Source organism: Cyanistes caeruleus, chromosome 16 (genome assembly GCF_971803275.1).
Source record: "Cyanistes caeruleus chromosome 16, bCyaCae1.hap1.1, whole genome shotgun sequence".
NCBI lineage: Eukaryota > Metazoa > Chordata > Aves > Passeriformes > Paridae > Cyanistes > Cyanistes caeruleus.
The window spans coordinates 5549737-5572851 of record NC_141716.1 but is presented as its reverse complement, the minus strand read 5'-3'; the positions used below and the strand labels follow the sequence as shown (position 1 = coordinate 5572851).

The 23115-nt window shown below is 42.5% G+C and overlaps 2 protein-coding genes and 1 long non-coding RNA gene across 6 annotated transcripts in view; 1 reads left to right on the top strand and 2 right to left on the bottom strand.

The window, feature by feature from the left end:
- Positions 1-2823: 2823 nt before the first annotated feature.
- GID8 (GID complex subunit 8 homolog) lies at positions 2824-10733 on the bottom strand. 2 transcript variants are annotated; one of them, XM_086852780.1, is made up of 5 exons: positions 10156-10733; positions 8857-8986; positions 7513-7709; positions 6874-7071; positions 2824-6535 (listed from the first exon to the last, which is right to left on the bottom strand). In XM_086852780.1, exons 2-5 carry the CDS (start codon positions 8972-8974, stop codon positions 6362-6364), a joined length of 687 nt encoding a protein of 228 aa, XP_086708906.1. In that variant the 5' UTR covers positions 8975-8986; positions 10156-10733; the 3' UTR covers positions 2824-6361. The 2 variants fall into 2 exon arrangements, with proteins under 2 accessions (XP_086708906.1, XP_023801961.1); XM_023946193.2 differs by having other exon boundaries at positions 9633-10167.
- Positions 10251-23115, top strand: part of DIDO1 (death inducer-obliterator 1) — a 53724-nt gene continuing 40859 nt past the window's right edge. Inside the window, exons 1-2 of one of the 3 annotated variants that reach the window (XM_086852773.1) lie at positions 10251-10847; positions 12730-12866. The gene's annotated coding sequence lies outside the window, so the exon portion shown is untranslated. Of the gene's footprint in view, positions 10848-12729; positions 12867-15376; positions 15604-15647; positions 16219-23115 lie in introns of those variants that run through there. The other 2 variants (XM_086852774.1, XM_086852775.1) reach the window with 2 other exon arrangements.
- Positions 12844-15484, bottom strand: LOC147650138 (uncharacterized). Its single transcript, XR_015276954.1, has 4 exons — positions 15404-15484; positions 14616-15353; positions 13978-14099; positions 12844-13076 (listed from the first exon to the last, which is right to left on the bottom strand). It is a non-coding gene; the product is annotated as an uncharacterized LOC147650138 (long non-coding RNA).

Below are 23115 nucleotides of genomic sequence, written 5' to 3'. Positions count from 1 at the left end.
GCGCCCCCTCCGGCACCGGCGAACCGCGGGGTTCTGCTCGTTCCCTCTCCTCCGGTATTCACTGACACCCCCATGGGCCGCAGCGAGGGCAGGGAAAGAGGGACGGAGCGGGGTCTGTCCTCCCGCTCCCTTACCTGGGCAAGGAATCGCTCCCTGCTCCCGCAGCTCGCACGGCTTTGCCGGCAATAAAGTCCCTGCTCCTGCTTTCTAAGGATTAGAAGCGAGTATGACATTTGTTTCCGAAAGTAAAATAAATAGCGATAAGTGTTGCTACAGCTTGATTTATGTCTGTTGGATAATGGTGCTGCCTTGCTGTATCTGAAAGAGATAATCTAACTCCTTTATGGAAATAAATAATTTAAATGATGGTTATCTCAGTCCACAACAAAAGGACTCGTGACTCATTTAAAGATCATGAACGAGCAGGCGGAAAAGCCTTGTTGAGGCATAGTTCAGGTGATGCCGTGGCTGACTGCAGCCTGGAAAGCAGGAACGGCAAAAGTTCAGGTGAGCAAAGGATGGAGGAGCTCCCGCACAGCCTGAGCAAGGTCGTGCATGGCCCCCGGGAAAGGCACCAGAGCTGCTGGACTGCACCGAAACATGCAGGTGCAGAGCAGACACCTCCTGTCTGCTATTCCTGCAGCCAGAAACCTCTAAATCCTTGGTGGAATTGAGCCTTTAGCAGACTAATAATTCAAACATCCTTCTCCCAACATGAATCCCTTGGCAGGTCCCTGATGAACAGTTTGCTACATAAATCAGGAGGCATAACACTATTATTGAGGTGAACCTTTCACAGTGAAATAGCAAAAATGTTGCTTACACACCAAAGACAGCTCTAAGAAGGAGGTTGCTGAAAAAGCAAAAATCATCAAGCTGCGCTTTATCCTTTGCTTTAGTATTTCTCCCTCAGAGAAAAGAGATCTTCCCCAAAAGGCCCGTGGTCAGGCCCAGTCACACAGACCTGCTGCATAGAGAACACAAATAAATGAGCTTTCCTGCAAGTAGAGACAGAGGGGAGACACGTGTAGTAACCACCCCAGCTCTCATTTAGTCATAGGCTTTCCTTCCTTCATTTGAGCAGGAAACGAAACTATGGAGTATTTTTATTCACTCTGCTACTGTCCCCTTTTCCAGAAGAGGGAGCCAAGTCATGGCAAATTGCAGCCAAAAATGTAAACCATTGTTCAGTGTATTCTGAGTTTTTAAACTGTGTGTATGTTTGGAGTTGTTAACTTGAGGCAGAAGGGGAGATGAGCTCTGATGTAACTACAGAAGTGAAATCCATGTAATAAGCTCAGAAAAGAACTGAAGAGGCCTTGGGCATGGTAGAGTAACCACAGATCCAGAAAACTTAAGAACTCACAGCCAGGTACGAGGGATCCTGTGTTCAGTCTCACCGCGGAGGGGTGCAAACATTTCCAACACTGACACTGCAACTATGAATCATACTTTTAGTAAGTTAGTAGTCTATTTGGAAATCAAGCACAAGTTTTCATTATTTTTGTACTCTTTGGCTCCTCTCCTTGTTCTGCTCAGTGTCACCTCTTCAATTAGGAGCTGGACTAATCTGCCTCCCAGATAAGAAGTTACTTTCATTGTCCAAACCAGCTGCAGTTGAAAGTGTTTGACTGCAACATGCATCACATTCACATAAATAAGTTTAAAGAGTAAATATACAGCCATTGTTCCTTTTATGCTGTATTATTTTCTACAAGCAAACCTCCCACCAAGCTGATTAAATGACAAATGGAATCAGCTCAGAGGACAGGTGCTAACTAAAGAAAATAATCTTACACAAAAACACAAGCTCCTCTCATTTTTCCTGTGTTCAGCTTAACCTGTCAGAAGATTAAACCAAACAAAAGTTTATTGGGTTGATATTTGACCTGACATTTACTATCCCTATAGTTTATCCATACAATGGTTGAATTTTTTGAAGATTTTATGAAGTTAAACACACATTAGGATCAAATCCTGAAAGGGTGTGAAAGGAGCAATAGGCTCATACGTTCCATGAAGGACAACTGCTGTCTCCTGACAGGACAGTGACTACAGCTTCAAAGTTCCACAACCCAGAGCAGTTTCAATGCAACTTCTCCACACAATAAAGAAAACACCTGTGGGTTTCTACTGCCAAATAATCCAACTCAACAAAATTACTAGGCAGCAATACACTGAAAAAAAGCAAATTTTCAGAGAAGTTGGCGAACAGCCTGTTTGTAAATGAACAACTTCCTTACAGCAATTGATCCAGGTGAGATAAGGTAGCGGGATATTGTTGGAATGCTCATGTAACTATTGTTGCAATCATGTTGTCATCTTCATTAAGAACACGAAAACACGCAGGGCCTTCTCATCTGAGGTGCTTGAAAACATCAACCTGCAGCCCACCAGTGGTTTGATCAACTCTGTGCTTAACTTAATCAGGTGAAAGCAGGAGAGGAGTAGAAAGGAATAGTTTGTAGCACCTCAAGGTGCCCATGCAGTAGTACAAATGGTTTTGAGGGTGCTGTTCATGAGCTTTGTGTTCTGTCTCTGCTCAGCTGAGCACTCCAAGCACCGAGCAGGGCTGGGGACATTCTCACACAAAAGCTACAAACCCTCCTCTTCCCTTTTTGTTAAGGACAGCAGAGCAGAAACAATTCCTGACACGATGTCGCTTCTGGAGGGAAGAGAGAGCTACAGTGCAGGTCAGAACCTGTAGCCTCAAGGCAGATTTAGGGCAAAGAGGACTCCATATCCTGTTCTATTCTGGCTCTCAAGGATGCTCTCAGCCGTGGCTGACAGCAGCAGCCCCGTTTCCCGTGAAGACACAACACACAGGGATCCAACTCCATTTAATGAGCTTTGTAACCCACTTGGACACAAGGTGGTTTGAAATAAGTCCAACAACACTCAGCTAGTCAAGGATTTTTTTAAGTAATGCCTTTAAGCTTATACTCAAGCATACAAAGCATAAATTTTACAATTTAAAAACAATAAAATCATCCTGGAATAATGTAGTGGCTTTTCCTGTACTCACAAGGAGTGGAAAGGAGGCAGAATTCTTTTCAATTTATCCTTAATGTGGGTGGAAGAAGCTGAAAGTGTTTCAATTAAATCATCTTAGAGAGAGGTACTTCACCTGGCTTAAAGGTGTATGTTTGCCTCTTCAAAAGTCTTCAGAGTAAATGCTTTACTCAAAACTGCTGTTAAGTTTCTGTGCAGCAGCCTCTGCTTTTCCAGCTATATAAAATTAAACAGTTCAGTAAGTATTTCTCCAAGTACCACCACAATTTTATCTTCAGGGAAGTCTGTGAACCCCCACCCTTCCAAAATCCCTCCTTGGTACAACAGAAGCAGCCACAGCTCAGCTTAGATTTGACAGGCAGAAACAAAACACGGGAACAGCACAGACAGTTACAGGGAGGTGATGGCTTTGGGAAAAGGAGGGAGATTTGTAGCCTAATCAAAACACACCTGCTATGCAGCCTTTCTGCAGAGGTATAAGACAGGATATTTTACAATCCAGCTTCTCCACATACATGGCATGAATGAAAAAGTCTTATTTGCTTTCACCAAAGGCAAGGCTGGGGGAGGATGAGTGCACCACCTCTAATGACCACACCTGTCTGCCAACATCGGGTTTGGAACAAATCTTCTTACAAAAGTTATTTTCATATTGTTCTAAATTCAGTGGAACAAAATATGTATTTTTACACTAAAGCAAACTGATCAAAGTGGAATTTAATGGTATTTGTTAAAGTGGTTATCTAACAAAAATGGGTTAACAAAAGCCCATTCATTAGTAGTCACCAAATAAGACAATTCTCATGCATATGACAAAAATTCATTTGTGTACTGAGACATCTGTTTACTGTGTACAATATTTCCATAAATTATAATATGTTTCACAGCCCCTACCATTCAAGAATATTTCAAACAGATTATATATTATATTTGTATATGCAAACTATTTTATATACACTAATATAAAGATCCTTAGAAGTACCAATATCACTACCTTTATGCTTTCTCTAAAATGCATAGCTTTCGAGTATCTTCTTGAAGTTACCAAAAACTTTACAGATTAAAGCTGCTTATCAATGTGGCATGTTCATAAAAACAAAGTGAAATAGATCTAGACTAATTTTATATTAAACCCCTTAAAAAACGTGTTTATTTTTTAATGGAAAAAAAACTAGCTAGTGGAAATTCAAGTAATCTATGCTCAATCATTGCCCAAATACTTGATGGAATTAAGGTAGCGTTCTAGGAGGACAGTGAACTTCTCACCCAGGGCCATAATACTGCATTTCTCATGGAGAAAAATGCTCATCGTGCCACAAAACCGCAACCACTTTCCACTTCACCCAGGAGAAGCTTTACAGGAGATTCAACAACACAAGTGTCAGAACACAGAGGAAAAGCTGATCAGTCCTACATGAAGAAATTAGAGCTATTCCAGTTTTGTTTCTGCAGTTTGTTATTAAACAAAGTTACATTAACCATACAGTTTCTCACAAACTAAAAGTTATACATGGTTTTCAGACATCAACCGACTTAAAAAAAAAAAAAATAAAAAAAAAACCCAAAACAACCAAACCCACAACTGTTAAAAGTTTGTTGTTAGAATAACCAGCCTGGGTGAAGGAAAGCCAGACTGCTGCTGTAGCTGGGGGGCTACTGATACCTTGCTTGTTATATATAAACTTGTAGACCTCCCTACCACAAATGCCACAAAGTGGAGAACAGAACAATCAGTAAGAAATGGGAACAAATGATTTTGTTTCATCCATCATCTCGCTTAACCTTGGTGCTCTGCATCTCTCACAGCTGCTTAACAAACAATGGCTTCCCCCCCAAAACAGCTACACAAGTAAACAGTGTTCACAGTAATGCAATCAGTAACAGGTTTTGTTAGTTCCCCTAAGCCAAGTGTATCTGCAAAGCTTTATACAGTTTAATGCATTAAGTATTCCAGTAAAATTAAGTGAAAACTAAGTTTCATTCTACAGGGTAATACCTACCATACAAGACTAGATTATGTACAGTATGGGACTGGTGTGACAACTGCCTGTGTCTCATGATGTTAAATGTTTCACTCATCAGCTTGCTCTGTGCTGGGCAAAACTTGATCTACAGACCTAAAAATCTAGAGATAGATTTGGCAAGATTAGTACTTCCTACCACTGGCTATAAACCAGTGTGCAGCGCTGCAATCACTTGACCAGAACATCCCATACCCAGAAGATTACAATTTGTTGACTTGAAAGTCTGGACTTCACATTGAAACTATAGTTCTAACTGGAGTGAGGACAGTCAGTAAACAAATACAGATGAGGATGAACTGCATCTCTTCAGAAAGGTATGGAAGAAGTGAGAAAATGCAAATTTCTGGTTTTAGACAGCCCTGCTTTGCTTAGCTCAAGGCATAAAGACAGCCCAAGTAGCTCTAAGACTACAATTCTTATTCAGCAAGCATGAAGGCAGATCCTGCGCAAGATGATGCATCAGAGGCCTCCACAAGCATCTCTCCCCACCACTTGTTTTTCTAACACGAGTCTTTCAGCTTACAGACATCCAGCGGCCCTCAAAGCTTTAGTAGCCACCTGGAATCACTGCAAATTTAACATAAAGGGGAAAAGGCCCCTGTTTAAAAAAAACCCTCAAATGCCTCTGGGGCCATTTTGGTCATTTTTGAATATTAAGAGAAAACCTATTTTCATCAATACTCCTCCTGAAAAGATGGGTCACTGATCCATTATGAACATAGCTCTCACCATATAAAGCACCAAGAAGTCAGAAACAAGGAAGAAAAAAAAAAAACAAAACAAAAGTCCTTAAATTATGATTTACAAGTTTGTACACTATTTCCTAAGCAAAAGTTCGACCTTACTGCAAAGTTTATAGATGAAAACTCGACCAGTTACTTTTAAGGGGAATGTATATCTGGCTATAACTTAAAGGTAGAAAATATTCACTGTTCTATATACACATTTCAAACAGGAGACAGTTAAACTGAACAGTTGCCAATATAACTCCATATTAACTCACTGGCCACTAAACTAGGCATCAGCAGCCAATTAGAAAGCTTGAGTTCTGGATTTTTTAAAAATGCTATTTTTCCTGTCCTGTTTAATTGTATTTTTTTAAAAATGTATTATAGTGCATAGCCTAAGTCAGACTTCCAAAGAGATACAGCGCCTTTCAATGCAGTTTTTGCAGCATTTAAAAGGGACTTTTCTCCCTTCAAATTAGATGTTCATTGAAAAATCTGAATTGAGTGCTGTACTGTAGTAAAAATATTTCAGTCACAGACTGATATAAATGTATACTGTGCAGTGCTAAGATTTTTTGATGTCCATCTGCACACGTTTTACTTGGGCTCTTCAATTGTCCCCTTGCTGAGGTCTGTCATTTTGGGGTATTTCACTTTCTTCTGGTCCAGCTCATTCTGAGCCCACAGTAGTAGCTTCAGTAACTTTGCCAACTTGGGTGTTGATTCACGATTTTCATAGTCTAGAACAGCTTGATTAACCTCACTCCATACCTGGAAAAGAAAAACTGGAGTTCAATGACAGTTTTCATATAATTAACACTGCTAAAGTCATGCAGACACTGGGAATATCACACCTAGTGTGCTAATTCCTCAGGAATGGCCAGGACAAAGCTCCACAGACTACAAGCCTGGAGAATACAAGGAAGAGAGCCAAGCAGTTGAATACATTTGGAATATATTAACACCCTTTTTTTAAATCTTGCTCAACAAACACTTCTGTTCTTTTGCGTATCACTATGTAAGTTTTTTCTAAGCATTTCAAAAATATTTAGATTTTATTTTCATAACATACATATAAAAGACATCAGTTCCCTTTGAGAAAGGACTACCTTCTGTCGCTGCATCATGTTCAGCAAGTCTCCAAATGGTGATTCTTCGGGATTATCAAAGGCAAGCAGAGCCAGCGTGCGCTCCATTTCTGTCAGGCATTCCCTGCTCTCCTCCCCTTGTTCTGCTAATTGGGTCTGAGCAAATTCCAGAGCTGCCTCTGTCTCACGCTGCCGAATCAGTTCAATCAAGTGCTGTTGCTACACACGAAAGACACAGCAATATTAGCCCAACAAATTAACAAATCTCCATTACTTCAAGCCTGGAAGATTCAGACACTGGTGTGTAATTTGAGACAAACGCTAATCTGTAATTTGACAGTTTGAGGTCAATTTTTCTCAATGTGTGAGACATGGAGCAGCAATTTGGCTGCAAAATCTACTGAAAAAGGGAACTTGGTGCTTTTGAGTAACAGGGTTAGAGAAGATGGATTACTAAAAGTTATTATGTTAATAACTGTATATGGTGGCTCCTGTACCATGCCACAAAATTTCCCATTGCTACAAAAAAATGCCAAGAACATCTACAATTTCATCCATGTTCAATCACAAATCTCCAACATAACCTTAATTTCTTCACTACTTTTCCCATTCTCTCAGCAAACTCTAAGACAAAGATAAAAGTTTGCCACGTGTCCTCACCTGCAAATGAAAGTAGAGATATCTGTTGGTATCCAGCAGCTCTGGATGGAGGCTGTTTATCAATGCAATGGCTTCCTGGATCTGTCCTTTCAAGATCATCTCACGGATTTTTATTCTTTCATCCAGAGTCTCTAAATCCACACTGGGTTCAATTCCAGACTCCATCCGAAACTTCTCTGCTGCTTCTTTAAAGCCCTCTGAAATAGGAATATTTTACCCATAGAATGTATTGTATGAAACACTTCAGAAGAAAACCTATCAGCTTAAACGAAAATATTTGTGTGTTGCTTATGCAATTTGGGAGTTTAAAGATTAACCCAAAATTGTGAAAAATTCTTCTCTATATACAAAGTCATTTATCCAACAGGCATCTAAGAGTAAATGCTTAAGTCACTCTGAACTCATGTATGCTCACTCTCCAGGGAAGCAATTTGCAGTGCAATACCTCTTAACGTGGAAGCCTGTTTTATACTTAAATAAAGCACTGTGCCTATTGCAAAATGAGATTGTGAAAGTCACATTTTCAAGTGGGTGGTTTTGCTTAGTCCTCCAGCCCAAGAAATGTTTACATAGATCCAGCAGTTTTTCTGAGATGAAAACAGAGAAGAAATAAACTTGCTTTCTTATGTAGTATTTAATGTTATAAAAGTTTTTTAAATCCCAGGTCTTGCATTCATAAGACACAAAACTGATTTACACCACCCACTAAGATGCTCTTCCTTCAACCTAGAGAATTTACCTATGCTCAGTGTAAACAGGGGTGTAGATGGATACAAACGCCTCCGCCCTAGCACAGCTTCCTGGGATGGCATGCACCTAATTACTAGCAACAATTCCCGAGGGGTTTGGGTTGTTCCAAGTATAAAGGCAGGCCCTGTGCTGAAGGGGTTAATATTCTGGTCCCAGATTATTTTGACAATCATGCCATTTCAGAGTTTATCTTTCTGCCCAGTTAAAAATTTGCTTCTGATAGTTGTTCTTGCAGCTTTCAGACTGTTATTTAACAACAGCAACTTATCTTGAGCTGTTTCAATGGCACAAAAAAGGACATCACGGAGAAGCAGGTCATGTTTACAGCACTGCAGAAAACACTTTGTTTTCTCTATCATTTAGCAGGAGAGTTCAGGCTCATAAATGTCATCTGTATTCCATGAGAACTGCTCAGTCTCTGATTCTTTGTCGGTCTGCAGCTAAGAGAACACCAGAGCAGTTGGGCTTTGCTAAGAGAAGCCAACAGCAATCACAAAATTCTCACAGCCCTTCATCCAGTTCCATATTCTACCCCAAAGAGATAGAGTATGTGACACACATTAAGAGCCTCCAGGCATTACCACCCATTTTTACCTGTGACAAGGTAGTTCATGATAAGGCGGTTCATGTCTGCTCTCTGGATATGTAAGTTATTAAGCTTTTCCATCCATTCATCTTTCGTGATTTCATCAGGTTTTTCTGCATAACTCATCCTGGACTCCAACTACAAAAGAAAAGCATCTCAATATGACTCAAGAAGAAATAAGTTTAACGTGTGTAAGAATTGTGTTACTGCCATCTTTAGATTTTTCTATGACATCTTTTAAATTAATACGCCAAAATTGACCCTTTAATCTTCAACCAGAGTTTTGTATTTTTTTCCTCCTCATTCCTGCACTCTTCCATATCTGTTTGTTAGGCTTTAAAGCTTCTTTCAGAAATCTCAGAATAAAAAATTTAAATACCATCCTCTTCTACTTACTCTTAAATCCACTCCATATAAATCTTGCATAGAATTTACACAGGACATACAGCATCACAGTGTGAAACCAGCGAATCAGAGTTTGACAGCCAGCCATGAAGACTGTGACAAACACAGCAATGCCTACGTAAACAGTATCCGCATTAAATCTTCACCAAAACTTCGGACAGCTCCCTACATTGCACAGCTACAAAACTGTACATGGTATATTACCCTGTGTACAACTCTGGGTAAGAGTTTAAACCTTTACACCAGCTCAGCTTTGCTGTCCCCAAAAGTTCTCCTGTCAGCGTTACTAAAACGTTATCTCCACTATTTTTCTAGACAATATTTTTGTTCGGATTGGCAGGCAAAGCGTTTTACCAAAGCCGCATTTAATGATTTCTACCTCCAACTCACGACCACGGGGGCAGCGAAAAGGGAGGGCAGGCGGCCACAACAACAGCAACAGGCACCGCCACCCGTGTCAGACAAGACGAGCGGCAGCGCGACTCCTCATCGTGAGCCGCTTCCAACAGGTTCTCCCTTCTCTAACCCGCGGCCGAAGCCGCCTCGCACCCGGCAACTCCAACAGCGGGAGCGCGACCCGCCCGGGCCCCGATCGCTCCCGGCCCCGCGTTCCGCCGCCCGCAACCGCGCTGGGGGATCGGGGCTCCCGCCGCCCCGGGCCGATGCTGCGGCCCGGCTCAGCTTGCTGCGGCCCCGGCTTCCCCCGCCGGCCCGGCCCGGCCCTCTGCGGGCCACAGGGGCGCAGGGCCACGGGAGCGCTGGGCCCCGCTCGCCACACGCCCGGCGCCTTCGCGGCAGCCGCGGCGGGCGAGCGCCGGCCGGGCCGGCGCGTCCGGCTCAGGGTGAGGGCCCCGCTCCCGCCTTGGCCCGAGGCCGGCGCGGCCCCCCCGCCGCCATCTTACCGCGCGCGCCCAGGGCCGCTCCGACGCACGAACGCGGGGCCTCCGCCGCCTCCGCCGGGCCGCAGGCGCGCGGGTCTCGCGAGAGCGGCGCTCGCGGCCAATCAGCGCGTGGGGAGCGGGCGAGAACACGCGACCGCGGAGCGGAGCCGGGGCAGCGCTGAGGCGGCGGGGGCGGCCACGGCGGCCATGGCGGACACGGAGCCCTGAGGGACGCGCCCGCCTCCTCCGCCTGCCTTGCGCGTCCGCTCCCCGCTCGCCTCACGCCACGGACCGCCGGCCCGGTCGCGAGCAGCGGAGGCAGAGGCTGATCCGGGCCGTGCTCGGCGCGAGGGGCGCAGGAACCGCCGTGTGAGGCGGCGGCTCGTGCGCGGACACAGGGGGGCCGGTGCGAGCAGTGGTTGTCGGGAGCGGCCGTGGGAGCTACGGCCCCACCACCTGCCAGGGAAACGGGCAGGCACGGCCTGCGATATCCCTGTGCAGCCCCGGCAGTTTCCACGTGTGTTGCTCGGCTGGGCGGGGTACTGTCGTGGCTGAGGATTGATGGTCTCTGTCCAAACGCCTAGTGGCTGCTGAGGTGTTGATGAACCCAATCCGGGGTTTATAGGTCACTGCAGAAAAAGCAGGAACACAATGTTGCCAAAATAGGTTCTTGCACCCGGTGAACTAGAAGGCAATCCACACATAGAGTCGAGGTATTTATTTACAGTTCTGTGCACAAATGGGTGCTGGGTGGCAAATCCACAAAGCCGGTACACCAACTATCAACATTTCTTACTATTTATATATTTTAGCAACTGAGTTAGTGTTCATTGGCTACAAGTTGATTAATCCGCATGCTCAGTTTGGATCCATCAGTGGTCACGATCTGCCCCTGCCCTAATTACCTTTAACCTAGTTGGAGCAGAACAATTGCCGAATTGGCTTTATTAGTGTCTTCCTTATCTTGGAATTCTGCCAGATGGCCTTGTGGCCCATGAATTCTGCATTCTTTGTGTCTGCTATCATTGGTACATTCTTCTTACCAAGAAGAATGTTAACTTCTCCAAAACTTCAAAGAACATCCTCCCTTCAGAAAATTTTACATATTCCAAATTTTGCAACAAAACCTCGATTTGTGCATTTAAAATGCATTTAAATTAAGGCTTAAAATGTACACTTGTCCGTGTGAAACGCTGCAAATGATACTCCTCAGGAAAATGTAATTTCATTCACACAGATGTGGAATATGGACATAGTTGTACACTTTTTACTCTTGATTTTGTAAATGTAATGAAGCCCAGGCTCAACAACTCACTTTCATTACAACGGTGCTTACGGTGAAACAGAGGAAACTTACAATGTAATAAATAATTTATTAGAACCATAGAATATCCCGAGTTGGAATAGATACACAAAGTCTTAAGTCCTGATTCTATCCAGAGTATCATGGCCAGCTGCATTTCATCAGGAACCACAGTGGTAGGAAAAGAAATAATAAGCTTCAAACTGACAGAGAGTGAGGACACATTCCATGTGATGAGGTTGCTCCAAGCCCAGTCCAACCTGGCCTGGAACACTGCCAGGGATGGAAATCTTGATTTCCTTTTTTCCCTTTTTTTCTCCTTTTTTTCCCCCTAAAAAAACCCTTTTTTTCCCCCCTACTAATGCTCTGAGTACAATGAAAATTCTGCATGTAAGGGGAATTGAGCAGTATCTTGAGTAATAAATTTATTTATTTATTATATTAATAAATTAATAAATATTAATAATTAATTAATATATTATTTAATATATTATATTATATTATATTATATTATATTATATTATATTATATTATATTATATTATATGTATTATATTATATTATATATTATTTATAAATTATATTAATTAATAATAATTAATTAATAAATAATAAATTTATTTATTTATTATTTATTATATATATAATAATATATAAGATCTAAAGCTATGCAACAATGCAGATGTAAAGGTTTCCTACATAATTCTCTCTTTTCCTAGCACCAAATACTCTCTTCTTTTAAAAACCTTTGTAATTCTCCCAAAAGTTAGAAAAAACCCTTTCTTCTATGCCTCAGGGAAAACCTTACAGGATACTCCTGTGACTCCCATGTTGGATTAAAATGCATGACTACTTTGCTCTTGGGAAATTATCCCAAAATTGGCTTCCATATGCCATAGTCGTACAAGAATCTTACTGTGATGAGGGCAGTAGTAACATGAAAAGTTGGATTTTTGGGGGGCAAGATGACAAAATTGAGATTAAAAGAAACTTAAATAACTGTAGGTGCAGTTTATAGATAATTTTTTTTTACATGAATTAGAATTTTTTAAATCCTAATTTCAAAAAGGTGTTTTGATGACTAATATTTGGAGTTACATGGAGTGAATTCCAAACTAAAGTCACTAATTCCAGGAGAAGTCACAAAAATGCTTATATCGAAGGGAAGGAATTTACCTAGAATTAGAGAGCAGGGAAATTCTGCAAGTTTGCCCCAGCTGGTAAAGAAAGGGTTTACTTTATTTATATGAACATGATTAACCCTCATTAAAGTATTTCTCTATGTTCATCTAGTCTTTTTGGAAAATAAATACCAGGAGCCTTGGACAATCAAGAATCCTGAAGAGGCATTACCTTGACACCTGACATGTCTATTTTGTGATGTGTAGAGCTCTGAGGACAGAGGCCTTTTTCCGCTAAAAGAAAAAAAGGTAAAGTTGGAGCACAGCCAACAGAAAGTAGTCTCTTCTGACTTAAATGTATTAATTATCTGCTAAATACAACAAAATCGACAGAGACTGAGGAGGGAAAAGGAATTGCTTGTTTGTTTTCATCTATGCTCTTTTCATGGGCTGATTCTTATCTTCAGTTTTTTCCTGGCTGCTGTAATTGGCTCACTCAGAGCAATCAGTGGCAGAGAACTGAGGGAAGGAATGAACATAAAATAAGTTGTATTTATATTTAAGGGTTGTGCATCTTCAAACAGTGGTTAAGGGGAAGGTGGGTGAGACCTGACATTGCAGATCTGGGGGCATTGTGCCACACAACAGTGATGTCTTAGTGTCTGTCACAAGGTTTTATGGGTCACACGTAGCAATCCTTGTGTGAGACACTACAAATATAAGTGAGGCCAATTTTAGAAACACAGAGTTAAAAACCACCATTAATTAGGGAAGTCCAAGGCATATATAAGATGCGTCAGGTGCAGAGGAAAGTCAGTGCACTGACCACCCAAAAGGTTTTGGAATGAAGTGGAAAAAAGTTTTAAGGAGAGTTAGTGCTGAGGGATTTGTAGGTATCTCAACATAAGCTTCTCTGGTGTCTAAGGAGGAAAGACAGGTAAGGTGCTTATTAGACTGTTTTAGAAGCTGATTGATGGTTATTAATCCCTGCTAGGATTTCCCAGCAGAGTTTTCATTTGAAACCAGCAACAAATTATCAGCATGTTACAGGAGAGAAGCCCTAAACTGAAACAAAACTCATAACCAAAAATGCTGCTCCTGCTTTGCTGCCAGAATGATAAGGATTCAGACCAGTAACCCATGAGTAAATTCCCCAAATTAAAGGAAATTAGGCTGTAACAGGAAAATAATTAGGAAGACAATGAGGCGGGGAAAGAATTAAAGTGTGCTGTTGATGAAGGTGACACATGTTTAGTCAGCAAAGGTAGATCCTCTGACTGGCTTTAACACAAAGATGTAGAGGTTTTGTGGTTGACAGTGTAGTGTGCTCAGGTGGCACTGCTGGGGGTGCAGATTGAATCACCATTATGTTGAAGAGGTTTAAACCTCTTACTAATTGTGTGTAAGAGGAATTTAATACCTGTTTCACTGTAGGATTCCTTATGGCAGGCATCTCCCATTCACTGCTGCTGTGCAATTCCTTGTTTTGCCTGGTCCCTCTCTGTTGGTGTGTAATTCCTGGTTTTGAGCACTCCCTAGATGCTAAATTTATCCATTAAAAACATCTTATTAGCTTTTCCCAGAGCATAAATCACAGAGCAGCTTGATCTACCAAACCCTAAGGTATTTCCCCTCCATGTGATTTCATTTATTGCAGCTCTGTAGCTGCAGAACAAAATCTGAATTCCTGCTTGCCTGTAATTGAGGTGTTTTGTACTTTTGCACAGGACTCTGTTGTGTTTTTTTTACCTCTTGGTATTCTTGGGTGAAGTATTAAAACTGCCCAGCTGGAGAAAGAGGCTGACTATGCTAATAGCAGGTTTTCCAGCATTATCCTGAGCTTTTGCCACTAGAAGTCTCATGAATAGACTCCTAAAAGATGTAATCAATTTACTTGACAGAATCCTGTAATTCTGTGGAATTATTTCTAGGTAGGTTTTTTTTAAAACTCATGCTTTCATTCCTTAATCTCTGTATCTACCTGGAATCCACCTGAAACCTGTGTTATTCAACCCATGAGGAAAAACATGCAGGATCAGGGTAATCAAAGAGCCAAACCTCACGCCTTCAGCTGTCTAAATTCTCTTCAGGTTATCAGGTCAGGAGTCTCTGTATGGTGCTGGGGGTCTTCTGTACTCCTTGGGATCCCTCAGTGACTGTCAGGTGTGGATGTTTCTGGGTGCCAGTGTCCCAAAAAGTGACAGAAGAAATTCAAGGCGTAAATGGAAGTTACTTCTCTGTAGCTATTTGTTGCAGCTTGGATCCTGCAGTGGTTTTTGAGTAGTTTATTCACTGAGGAAGGATGTTTCCTGTGGAGGTGTTGGATGAGTAGATTCAGGGAACATTTCACTCCCAGCACTCAGTAACTTGGTGCCAGAGGAAGGCATTACAACAGCAATTTGCCAAACAGTGTGAGTGGAACAGAAAACCCAACCAAATCCCAGTGGTATGTGCACAGGTGGGGAGCACAGCTGCTGTGAGCAGGTGGCTGTGCAGCAGCAGCTTGGCTCCTCTGCCATGTTCCTCCGCTGCCCGTCCACCCTCACGAATCATGGCCAAAGCTGCCGTTCCCAGGATCAGCTCGGGTTTGCGAGCAGAGAAACGGGAACGGGCCTAAAGGGAGCCCTGAGGGGCGCGGGGAGCGAGCGCAGAATGGGGACAGGCGCCACGCCGTGAGGAGCGGCCGCCATGGCGCTGAGGGTCCCGTATGAGCACCAGCAGCCCCCAGGAGCGGTGGCCATGGCGCTGAGGGTCCCGTATGAGCACCAGCAGCCCCCAGGAGCGGTGGCCATGGCGCTGAGGGTCCCGTATGAGCACCAGCAGCCCCCAGGAGCGGTGGCCATGGCGCTGAGGGCGGCACCGCCGGGTCCTCCAGGAGTCCCGCGCCAAGGGCGGCGCTCTGGCCCCGCCGCCGCCATCTCGGTGTCGATGGTGGCGGGGGCGGGGCGGCCCCGCCCAGCGCTGCCGCGGAGCGAGGAGGAAATGGCGGCGCGGCGCGGCTGAGACCCTCGGCGGCCGCGGCGAGAGCCCCCCTTCCCTGCTCGCGGTGAGTGCGGGAGGCGGGTGGGGGAGCACCGGGTCGGGGGGAGAGTGGGAGCGGGGCCGCCGCTGTGGCAGGGAGGTCGCGGGAGAGGTGTCCTGGCTGCCTTTGGGTTCGCTATAAAATGGAGGCGGGCGGGCGGCCGGAGCGGCTCGGGAGTGGGGGGGGGCTGGTTTGGTTCCCCGGGGAGCAGCGGGGTGCGGGTACGGCACGGTCTGGCCCGGTCCAGAGGAGGCGGCGGCTCCGTGAGAGGCTCCGGAGGAAGCCTTTGGCTCACGCTGCGGCGGGGCCGGAGCGGAACGGCCGCTCCCCGTGCGGAGCGGGCTGAAGGCGGCTCCTCCATCTTGGGGGGAAGGAGAGGCGAGGAGAGGCGGGATGTGCTCGGAGCCTGTCGCCGTCATGGCCAAGCTGACGCCGGGAAGCTGCTTCGTGACGGCACCACCGACTGCACCCACCGGGCCCCCGCCGGCGGTGGCTTGGGCGGGGGAGCGTCCGTGGGGACCCAGAAACCCAACCGAGCCCAACCGAAATCCTTCCGGGGCTTCGGCGGGTGGGACTGAAACTTACCTGCCTTGGAGAGATGTTGATTTTCTCTGGGCAAAGGAGGGGATCTCTTTATTGGTGAGTTAAACACGAGGAGTTGGACTTTATCACGTTCTGCTGACTATTTTGTAGGTAGAAAAAACCGAATATTTAGACAGTAGGAATTATTGGCCGATTTTAAATATTTAATAAATTTCTTGCTAATTCCCTATTCTTGCCATTAATGTACTTAAATACTGTCTCTTGGAGGTGGTGATAATTTGGAGCTGTTTGTTTGGCTTGTGAAAACCATTATTTGGTGGCGACCAAATTTTATTTCATAAAGTTAAATAGTTTATACCTCCAAGTAACAGCGTGTGTTTTAGTTGTGGTTATAAAAATATTACTGTCTTAGCTTGTCCTTTTTAACTTAGAAAGAATGTTACAATCTCACAATGTGTTATAAAATGCATGTGTATTCTGCTCGCCCTGCAGTTTTTACTCAAGTAATTTGAAACAGTGTAACATGCTCTTTTTCTTGCATGGGCGTTCGTGGGTTTTTCTTTCAGGAACTTCTGGGAGAAAAAAACTGCTGATTCCTTTTACTTAACTCAGAAAAATGTATATGGCATTCCTGAGTTCCCTGCGTTTTTTGTTTGGTTGGTTTTTCCCTGAATAATAGAGTTCAGATTTTTTTTCAGAAAGTGCTCTTTTGAATACTTGGTAATCACAGTCGTGTTTAACTAAATTCTTTGGCAGGTGGTATTAAACTATATTTTGCCTCATATTATGATAACTTTTTGCACTGTTCTCTTTTTTGTTTATTTTCGTCAGTTTTCTTTTAAGGGGTAATTTGAATTATTTTAGCTTTAACAGTCTTGGAGCTGCTTCTACAAACAAAATTTGCCAGCTATTTAAGCAATTTGATTGCTGCTCAATGAAAAATGATGTGTAGTTGCTGTCCAAGTGTACCATATACTGTGTTAATTGTAGTAGATATTCTGGGTTGTGCTCCACTTTTATGTGTGCCAGCTGCTTGTTATCGTTCCTTGACATTTAGAACTTTCTATAGAAATAAATATAGAAGTAAGCTCAAAATAGCTCTTCAGTTAGACTTTAAATTTTTTTCCCTTGACAGTTCCAGAAACATGTCACACATAAGGGTGTTTTAATGCACTGGGGTGAAAGACTAAAGGCTCAAGTTGGCCTTCAGCCTCCATTGAGACTGCTTGATGCCAGTGATTAGAAAATCAAATAATTGGTGCTTTCAAGACCAGCATTTAAATATTTTTTTTACAAAGTTTTTGTGTTTTTCTGTTGGTATGCAAATGAAGGGTTTGCTGTGTTGCAAATATACATACGGTATAGAAATACCTGCAGTTTTTAAAACTGTTGAAATATACAATAATAACATAAACTAATGTCTATTCACGCAGTGCTTCAGAGGGTGTTTACATATAATTAAAAGATGTATTTTGAATTAAAAAAAGCAAATAACACCAAAACCCTGAAACCCCCCAAAGCAATACAAATAGAATCTAATCTAGGTTACTAGATAAAATTGAATAAATATTTTTTCAATGTCTAGTAGACTCCCAAAAGCCAGTGTTTGTTCTGCTTAATTGAGCTTCGCTACTTGAAGATTTTATGGCAGTTGATCACATTATTTGTTTTTCAGTTTAAGATAGTAATTCTCCTTATAGATGTAACTTAATGACTGTGGGATTTTAATTCTGTACAGCCTGAAACTTTAAGCTGGAGGTATTAGTGGGAAGAGGAAGGATTAAAGGGGTTGTGCTGAGAGTTATAAAACGTAACTGATAGAAGTGGGAGCAGGGCCTGGGCTGGATGAGAGTGCCATTAGATGGCTTTAGTTGACAGAACTGGTGTCTGCATCAGTTTTGTTCTCTAGTGCACTTTTTGCCTTATGTCTCTTGTGCCACAAGTAGGGCAGTGGTAGGAGATCTAAAGAGAGGATTTTCATACAAGGATTTTCCCCAGTTTATGCAAGAGCTGGTTTCTCTTTGTGTGTGCAGTCAGGCCTGACTTCTCAGCTCTCAGTTAATGCTTGGAGGATTCACTGCTGGGAAGTTTTTATCTAAGGCAGCTTCTGAAATAAAGCAGATATTTGACAGGTGTTATTGATGATGGTCTTGAGAGCACTGATAGACTTTAAGGTTAAAAATCTTAAATTTCCAGTTAGGCAGCTCAAACACACATATTAAATAAGCTTTATGCATGTTCTCCCAGTAAATGCGAATCAAAACTGGAAACTCAACTGTGTTTACTGCATCCTTAATAACATAATCAGTAATTACTGCTGTAATTACTGTGTTTCACCAAATTTGGAAGAAGTTCTTTTCTGTTTACTTCATTTAATGAAGCCATTTTGATGAAAGAATAAAAATGATAGTTTCAGGGGTTATATTTCAGCTCACTTTTTACAAGTAAAATAAGGAAAAATATAATATGACCACGTGATTTTTGTTTTTTCAACATCTGTACTGGTAGGTTCAGAATCTTAAACTTCAAGATTCTCTGATTTAGCTGTTCAATTTACAGCTGAACATTTTTAAAGGCCCTGATAAAGAGCTAATTTCCCTGGTGTCCAGGTAAAGGAATGCCAGAGGGTGTTAATTGCCTTCCTAAAGCAATGTCTCCTGGGTAGTTGCTAAAGACATCAATTTCAGTAGCAGAAATTAAACATTAGGCAAATAAAGAGTATGTATTTGCAAAATATTTTCATTTAGGATGATGGATGGAAAGGGAATGCTGAAGGTCCCATGTATTGACTGATACCCCGGCAGTGTTTGTAATTGATACTTCTGTTGACTAACTTTCAACCATGACTTGTAAAATTGGCTTTTGCTGGAGCCTTTAGAAGGTTTCTTGTAAAGAGATGATGGTGCTTGGGCTTTTAATCTAAGCATTTGACCATCTAAAATTGTGTTTGTTTCTTAATCTGTAGAAAAGAGGAGGGGGAAAAAACAGCAGAGCTCTCTACACTGCTTTGATCCTGCTCACAGCTTTCCTTAATGGGCAAAATCTGTTTGTTGCCTGATTTTTGCTCATGCTGTTCAGACCCTGAAAGCAGAAGTAAATCTGACCTAAAACGTCAGGTTTTTGGGGGCTAAATTTTCATTGTTAGGCCAAGTATGGGAATATTTTACTCAGAGGAATGTGAGTAAAGGCTTTAGAAGGTTTTGTAGGAGTAATGAAATGCCAAATGTCAGTCTTTTTACTAAGTTAGTATCTGCCTAGGCTACCCACGGAGCTGTGACTAGAAAATAAAAATGACACGTATGTAATAGTTTTCTTCCCTCTTAAAAGTAATGTTTTCATAAGTGCAGAAAGCACTACAGTCAGTATGGAATTTGTTTCCCAAACACAGTTACAGGTTTACAGCTTGGAAGATGTGCACAGTGTACATGCCCTGTGTTAAGGGGTACCTAAGTTTGTCAGTGGTATCGTCACAGTTCTGTCCCCAGTTGCTGACACAGAGCTGTGCTGGCAAAGCCTCTCCTGCCTACCACGTACCTTAGAATATCTTTACCAATGTAACAACTTCTTCCAAGGAATTGAATTGAACTTTCAAAGTCTTTTTTTCCCCCTGAGATGAACCTCTTCCCTGGTTGGAATGGCCTGTGATAGTGCTGAGGTTATGTGTTCAGCTGCACTGAGAGCCCACTGCACAGGGTGGTGCTCACCTGCCCCACCCTGCAAACAGCACAGACAGGTAAAAGTACACTTTTACAGATCTAATTACACCAATATGAGGCATTTGTGCCAGCATATCTCTGTTGATTAGGGGCTGTAGCCCTTAACCTTCCTGACTTTCGCAATTGTGACAGGCAACATCTGTAGTACAGATAGGATCTATTACTAAATTAAATCTTTGAGTTTGCCAGATATCTGATGGGCCTGCTGTTAAAGTGCCTTGAGTATGTCTGTGAGAATTTGCTGTTTAGCTTAATTTAACTGTGAGAACTTTAATCTGGCTCAAAGAAGCTCTTTTTGCTACTTGCCCAGAATAAAATGCCTGCAATGCCTGGTGCTGTTCTCATTCTGTGCATGACCTATCCAGCAGTCCATCCCTTCTTCCCTTGACTGCTCGGGTCCTGTGTGCTGCAATCTGAAGTAAGAGGGTTTCAACCTGAAAGAAATGAAAATAAACTTCTGTGTGTGTGTGTGTTTTGCTTTGCATAAACTGGGGAGCTGCTCTGTGTTTCTGCTTGGTGCAGTTCTGTTGTACTGTGGAGTGGCTTGTTGTCTTTGCTGTCTAACTGCTGCTGGGCCCAGTCTGTGAGTGCTGCTAATCTGATAATTCTGCTGCTGTGCACACACATTAAATTCCTCACTTCCAGGAGGTCCCACCTGCAAGCCCTGCAGGGCTGCTGTCCTGTGTGAGCACAGGTTTCCATCCTGTGAGGCTTATGTAAGGTAAGTGAGCAGCCTGACAGGAACCATGGAAAGCCCAATGGTGTTTTAGTTGCAGACACAGCAGAGGGTTTATAAGGTGTGACTAAAGACATTTTAATTTGGAAAGGTTAATGTCTTTATTATTGCAAATACAGAGATCAAGTGAGTGTATCTTGTTGTTAAGGGAAGCTATTTATTCTTGTAATTAATCCATTTTATTTTAAAAAGTAAGCTGTTAAGTTGGTTTACTCTAGTTAAATTTAAACTCTTCACTATTTTCTACATTTGAAAAGTATTGATCTTGTGAAATTTGTCAATGTATTAAGTCCTGTTTTTAATGATGGAAAAATCTAGAAGGAGATGGAAAACTTGTTTCTGCATCTTTGAAAATTTAAAAAGAGTCGTTAAGGTTTGTTTACATTTTAAATCTCATTAGTTGATTGGCGTCAGTCAGCACTGTGTGTTGGTATGTGGTGTCATGTGAATGTGCACTTAATGGGCTCTCCTGTACCAAGGCAGGATGAGTGTTCATACCATGAACATTTGAAAGAATTTTTCAGCACCAAACAAAAAAGGCAGAAAGTCTGCAACCCACAAGGCTACACTGAAATGTCCTGAGTGTCCTGGGTGCAGAGAGGTGGTAGCAATGGGTGCTACTGAATAATTCATGGCACCACATCATTACACCTCAGGGTCCTACAGTAGGCTTCGAAGGTTTCTTGATAAAACATCAGGGAGATTGAGGAAGGGGATCTCAACAGATGTGTAGAAACCTCTGGATTAATTTTTTCCTCACCTACTCCCTCTGGTCATCTCACTGTATTGGTGTGGTCAGGTGTCTTCTGGGAGCTTTACCTTCCTCTACCATAAACACCCTTTCTTTCCACCATCTTCACAGGGTACAGATTCTTTGTCCTCTGGTTCAACGATTTCTATCTTGGGTCAGCCTGATCTCCCAAACCAGTCAGTTCCTTTCCATTACATTTGGCAGGAACTCGTTGGGGTACTCCACAGCACTGAAAAATGAGGCTTTACAAGGAGCAGAACCTCTCTGTAATGGGAAATGGGGAGATGAGGACAGAAGCAGCAGGTCTGAGTAGACCAAGGTGTGTGAGAGTGGACTGTAGGTGTCCATGGTGCCATCCCTGACAAATCAATACCCTGCTGTGCTCTGTGCATCAGAAACTGAAGTACTGTCCTCATACTAAAAGCTACCTTAAAATTAGATCTTGGTGATATTTTGTCTTAATTTGGCTGTAAAGAACTGTTCCTACTGGCCTAGAATAGTTACTGCTTCCTGCAATGTTTAAGAGCACATTTTTTAAATTAGGCTGGGTTGTTCCTGAGGAGCATGGCTGTGTTATTGCTCAATCTATATCTAGCAAATGTAAAAGGTTGTTAAATTTTTATAATGGGAATAATACATTGACTCTAGATTAGGAAGAAATGAACTGCCACTTTTAAGTTGTTAGCATTGTGGGTAGAGGAGGTGGTGGCTTTGTTTGTAATCTTGGGGTTAATTTAGTGTGTTTTATGATAGCCATCAAAGCCCTTAAGAGGTAAGTGTTACAGGTCTTGTGTCATTTCTCTTTGGTTTTATTCTTTTAGTTCTAATTTATAAGCATTGAAATACTGGTATATGATTTTTAATATGGTATTTCAAATGTAAACTTCTGGTATAAAATTTTTGTATTTACCAGGAATATCTGGACTTTTGACCTTTAGCTGCAGCTTGGCTATAGCAGTCAAGCAGTGATATAGTCATTTATTTGGAGTGGAGTGGAGGAGTTAGGACCACAATTTTCTTGTCTTACATACTCCAGACACAAGTTTAGGGCTGTGACTTCTCATTTTTCAGCTCTCATTGCCTCTGTCACAAGCTCCATTTCTCAACTGTTTGGAAGATGTTTCCCTTCCTTCATAAGATACTTAAATTAGGGAGCAGTGGATACATTTTACATGTAAATGAAAGGCTGGCTGTCCAGTGCAATCTGATTTTCTGTTCCTTTCTGTGCCAGTGGAGTATCTGTCCTTGCGTCTTTCATGGCAGAGCAAGTGGAGGGAACATCTCCAGAGCCGAACCTGTTCCTGCTGTTCTTGGTCACTGACTTGCACTTTTGTCCCTGGTCTCCCTGGAACTGCTTGTTCCTGTACAAAGTAGGTGATGCCCTACTGGCATCTCTAGGGCTGCTTTTGTAGTGATTGTTGATGCAAGGGATTAATTTTGCTGCTGCTTAGCAGAAAGTAAAGGTTTCCCAGCTATCATCTTTGCCAAAAAGGGATGCAGAATAATTTTCAGTGGGATCAATCTTCTGAGTAGGAGTGCATCAACTAACCCATGCCAACATTTATTTGCATCAGAAATTAAATCCTTATATGAATTCTCATACTATTTTGTTTTACCTCATGTGGTTCTATTTGCTGATTAGGAATTTTTAACACTTAAGGGAGACTACCATAGGCAGAGCCCAGTAACTCTTTCACAGGTAATAAAATGAGAAGATAGTGTAAATTGGGACTGAATTAACTGTTTAATCGTTCTGGAAAGGATGTTTTCAGTCCTTGTGTAACATCCTG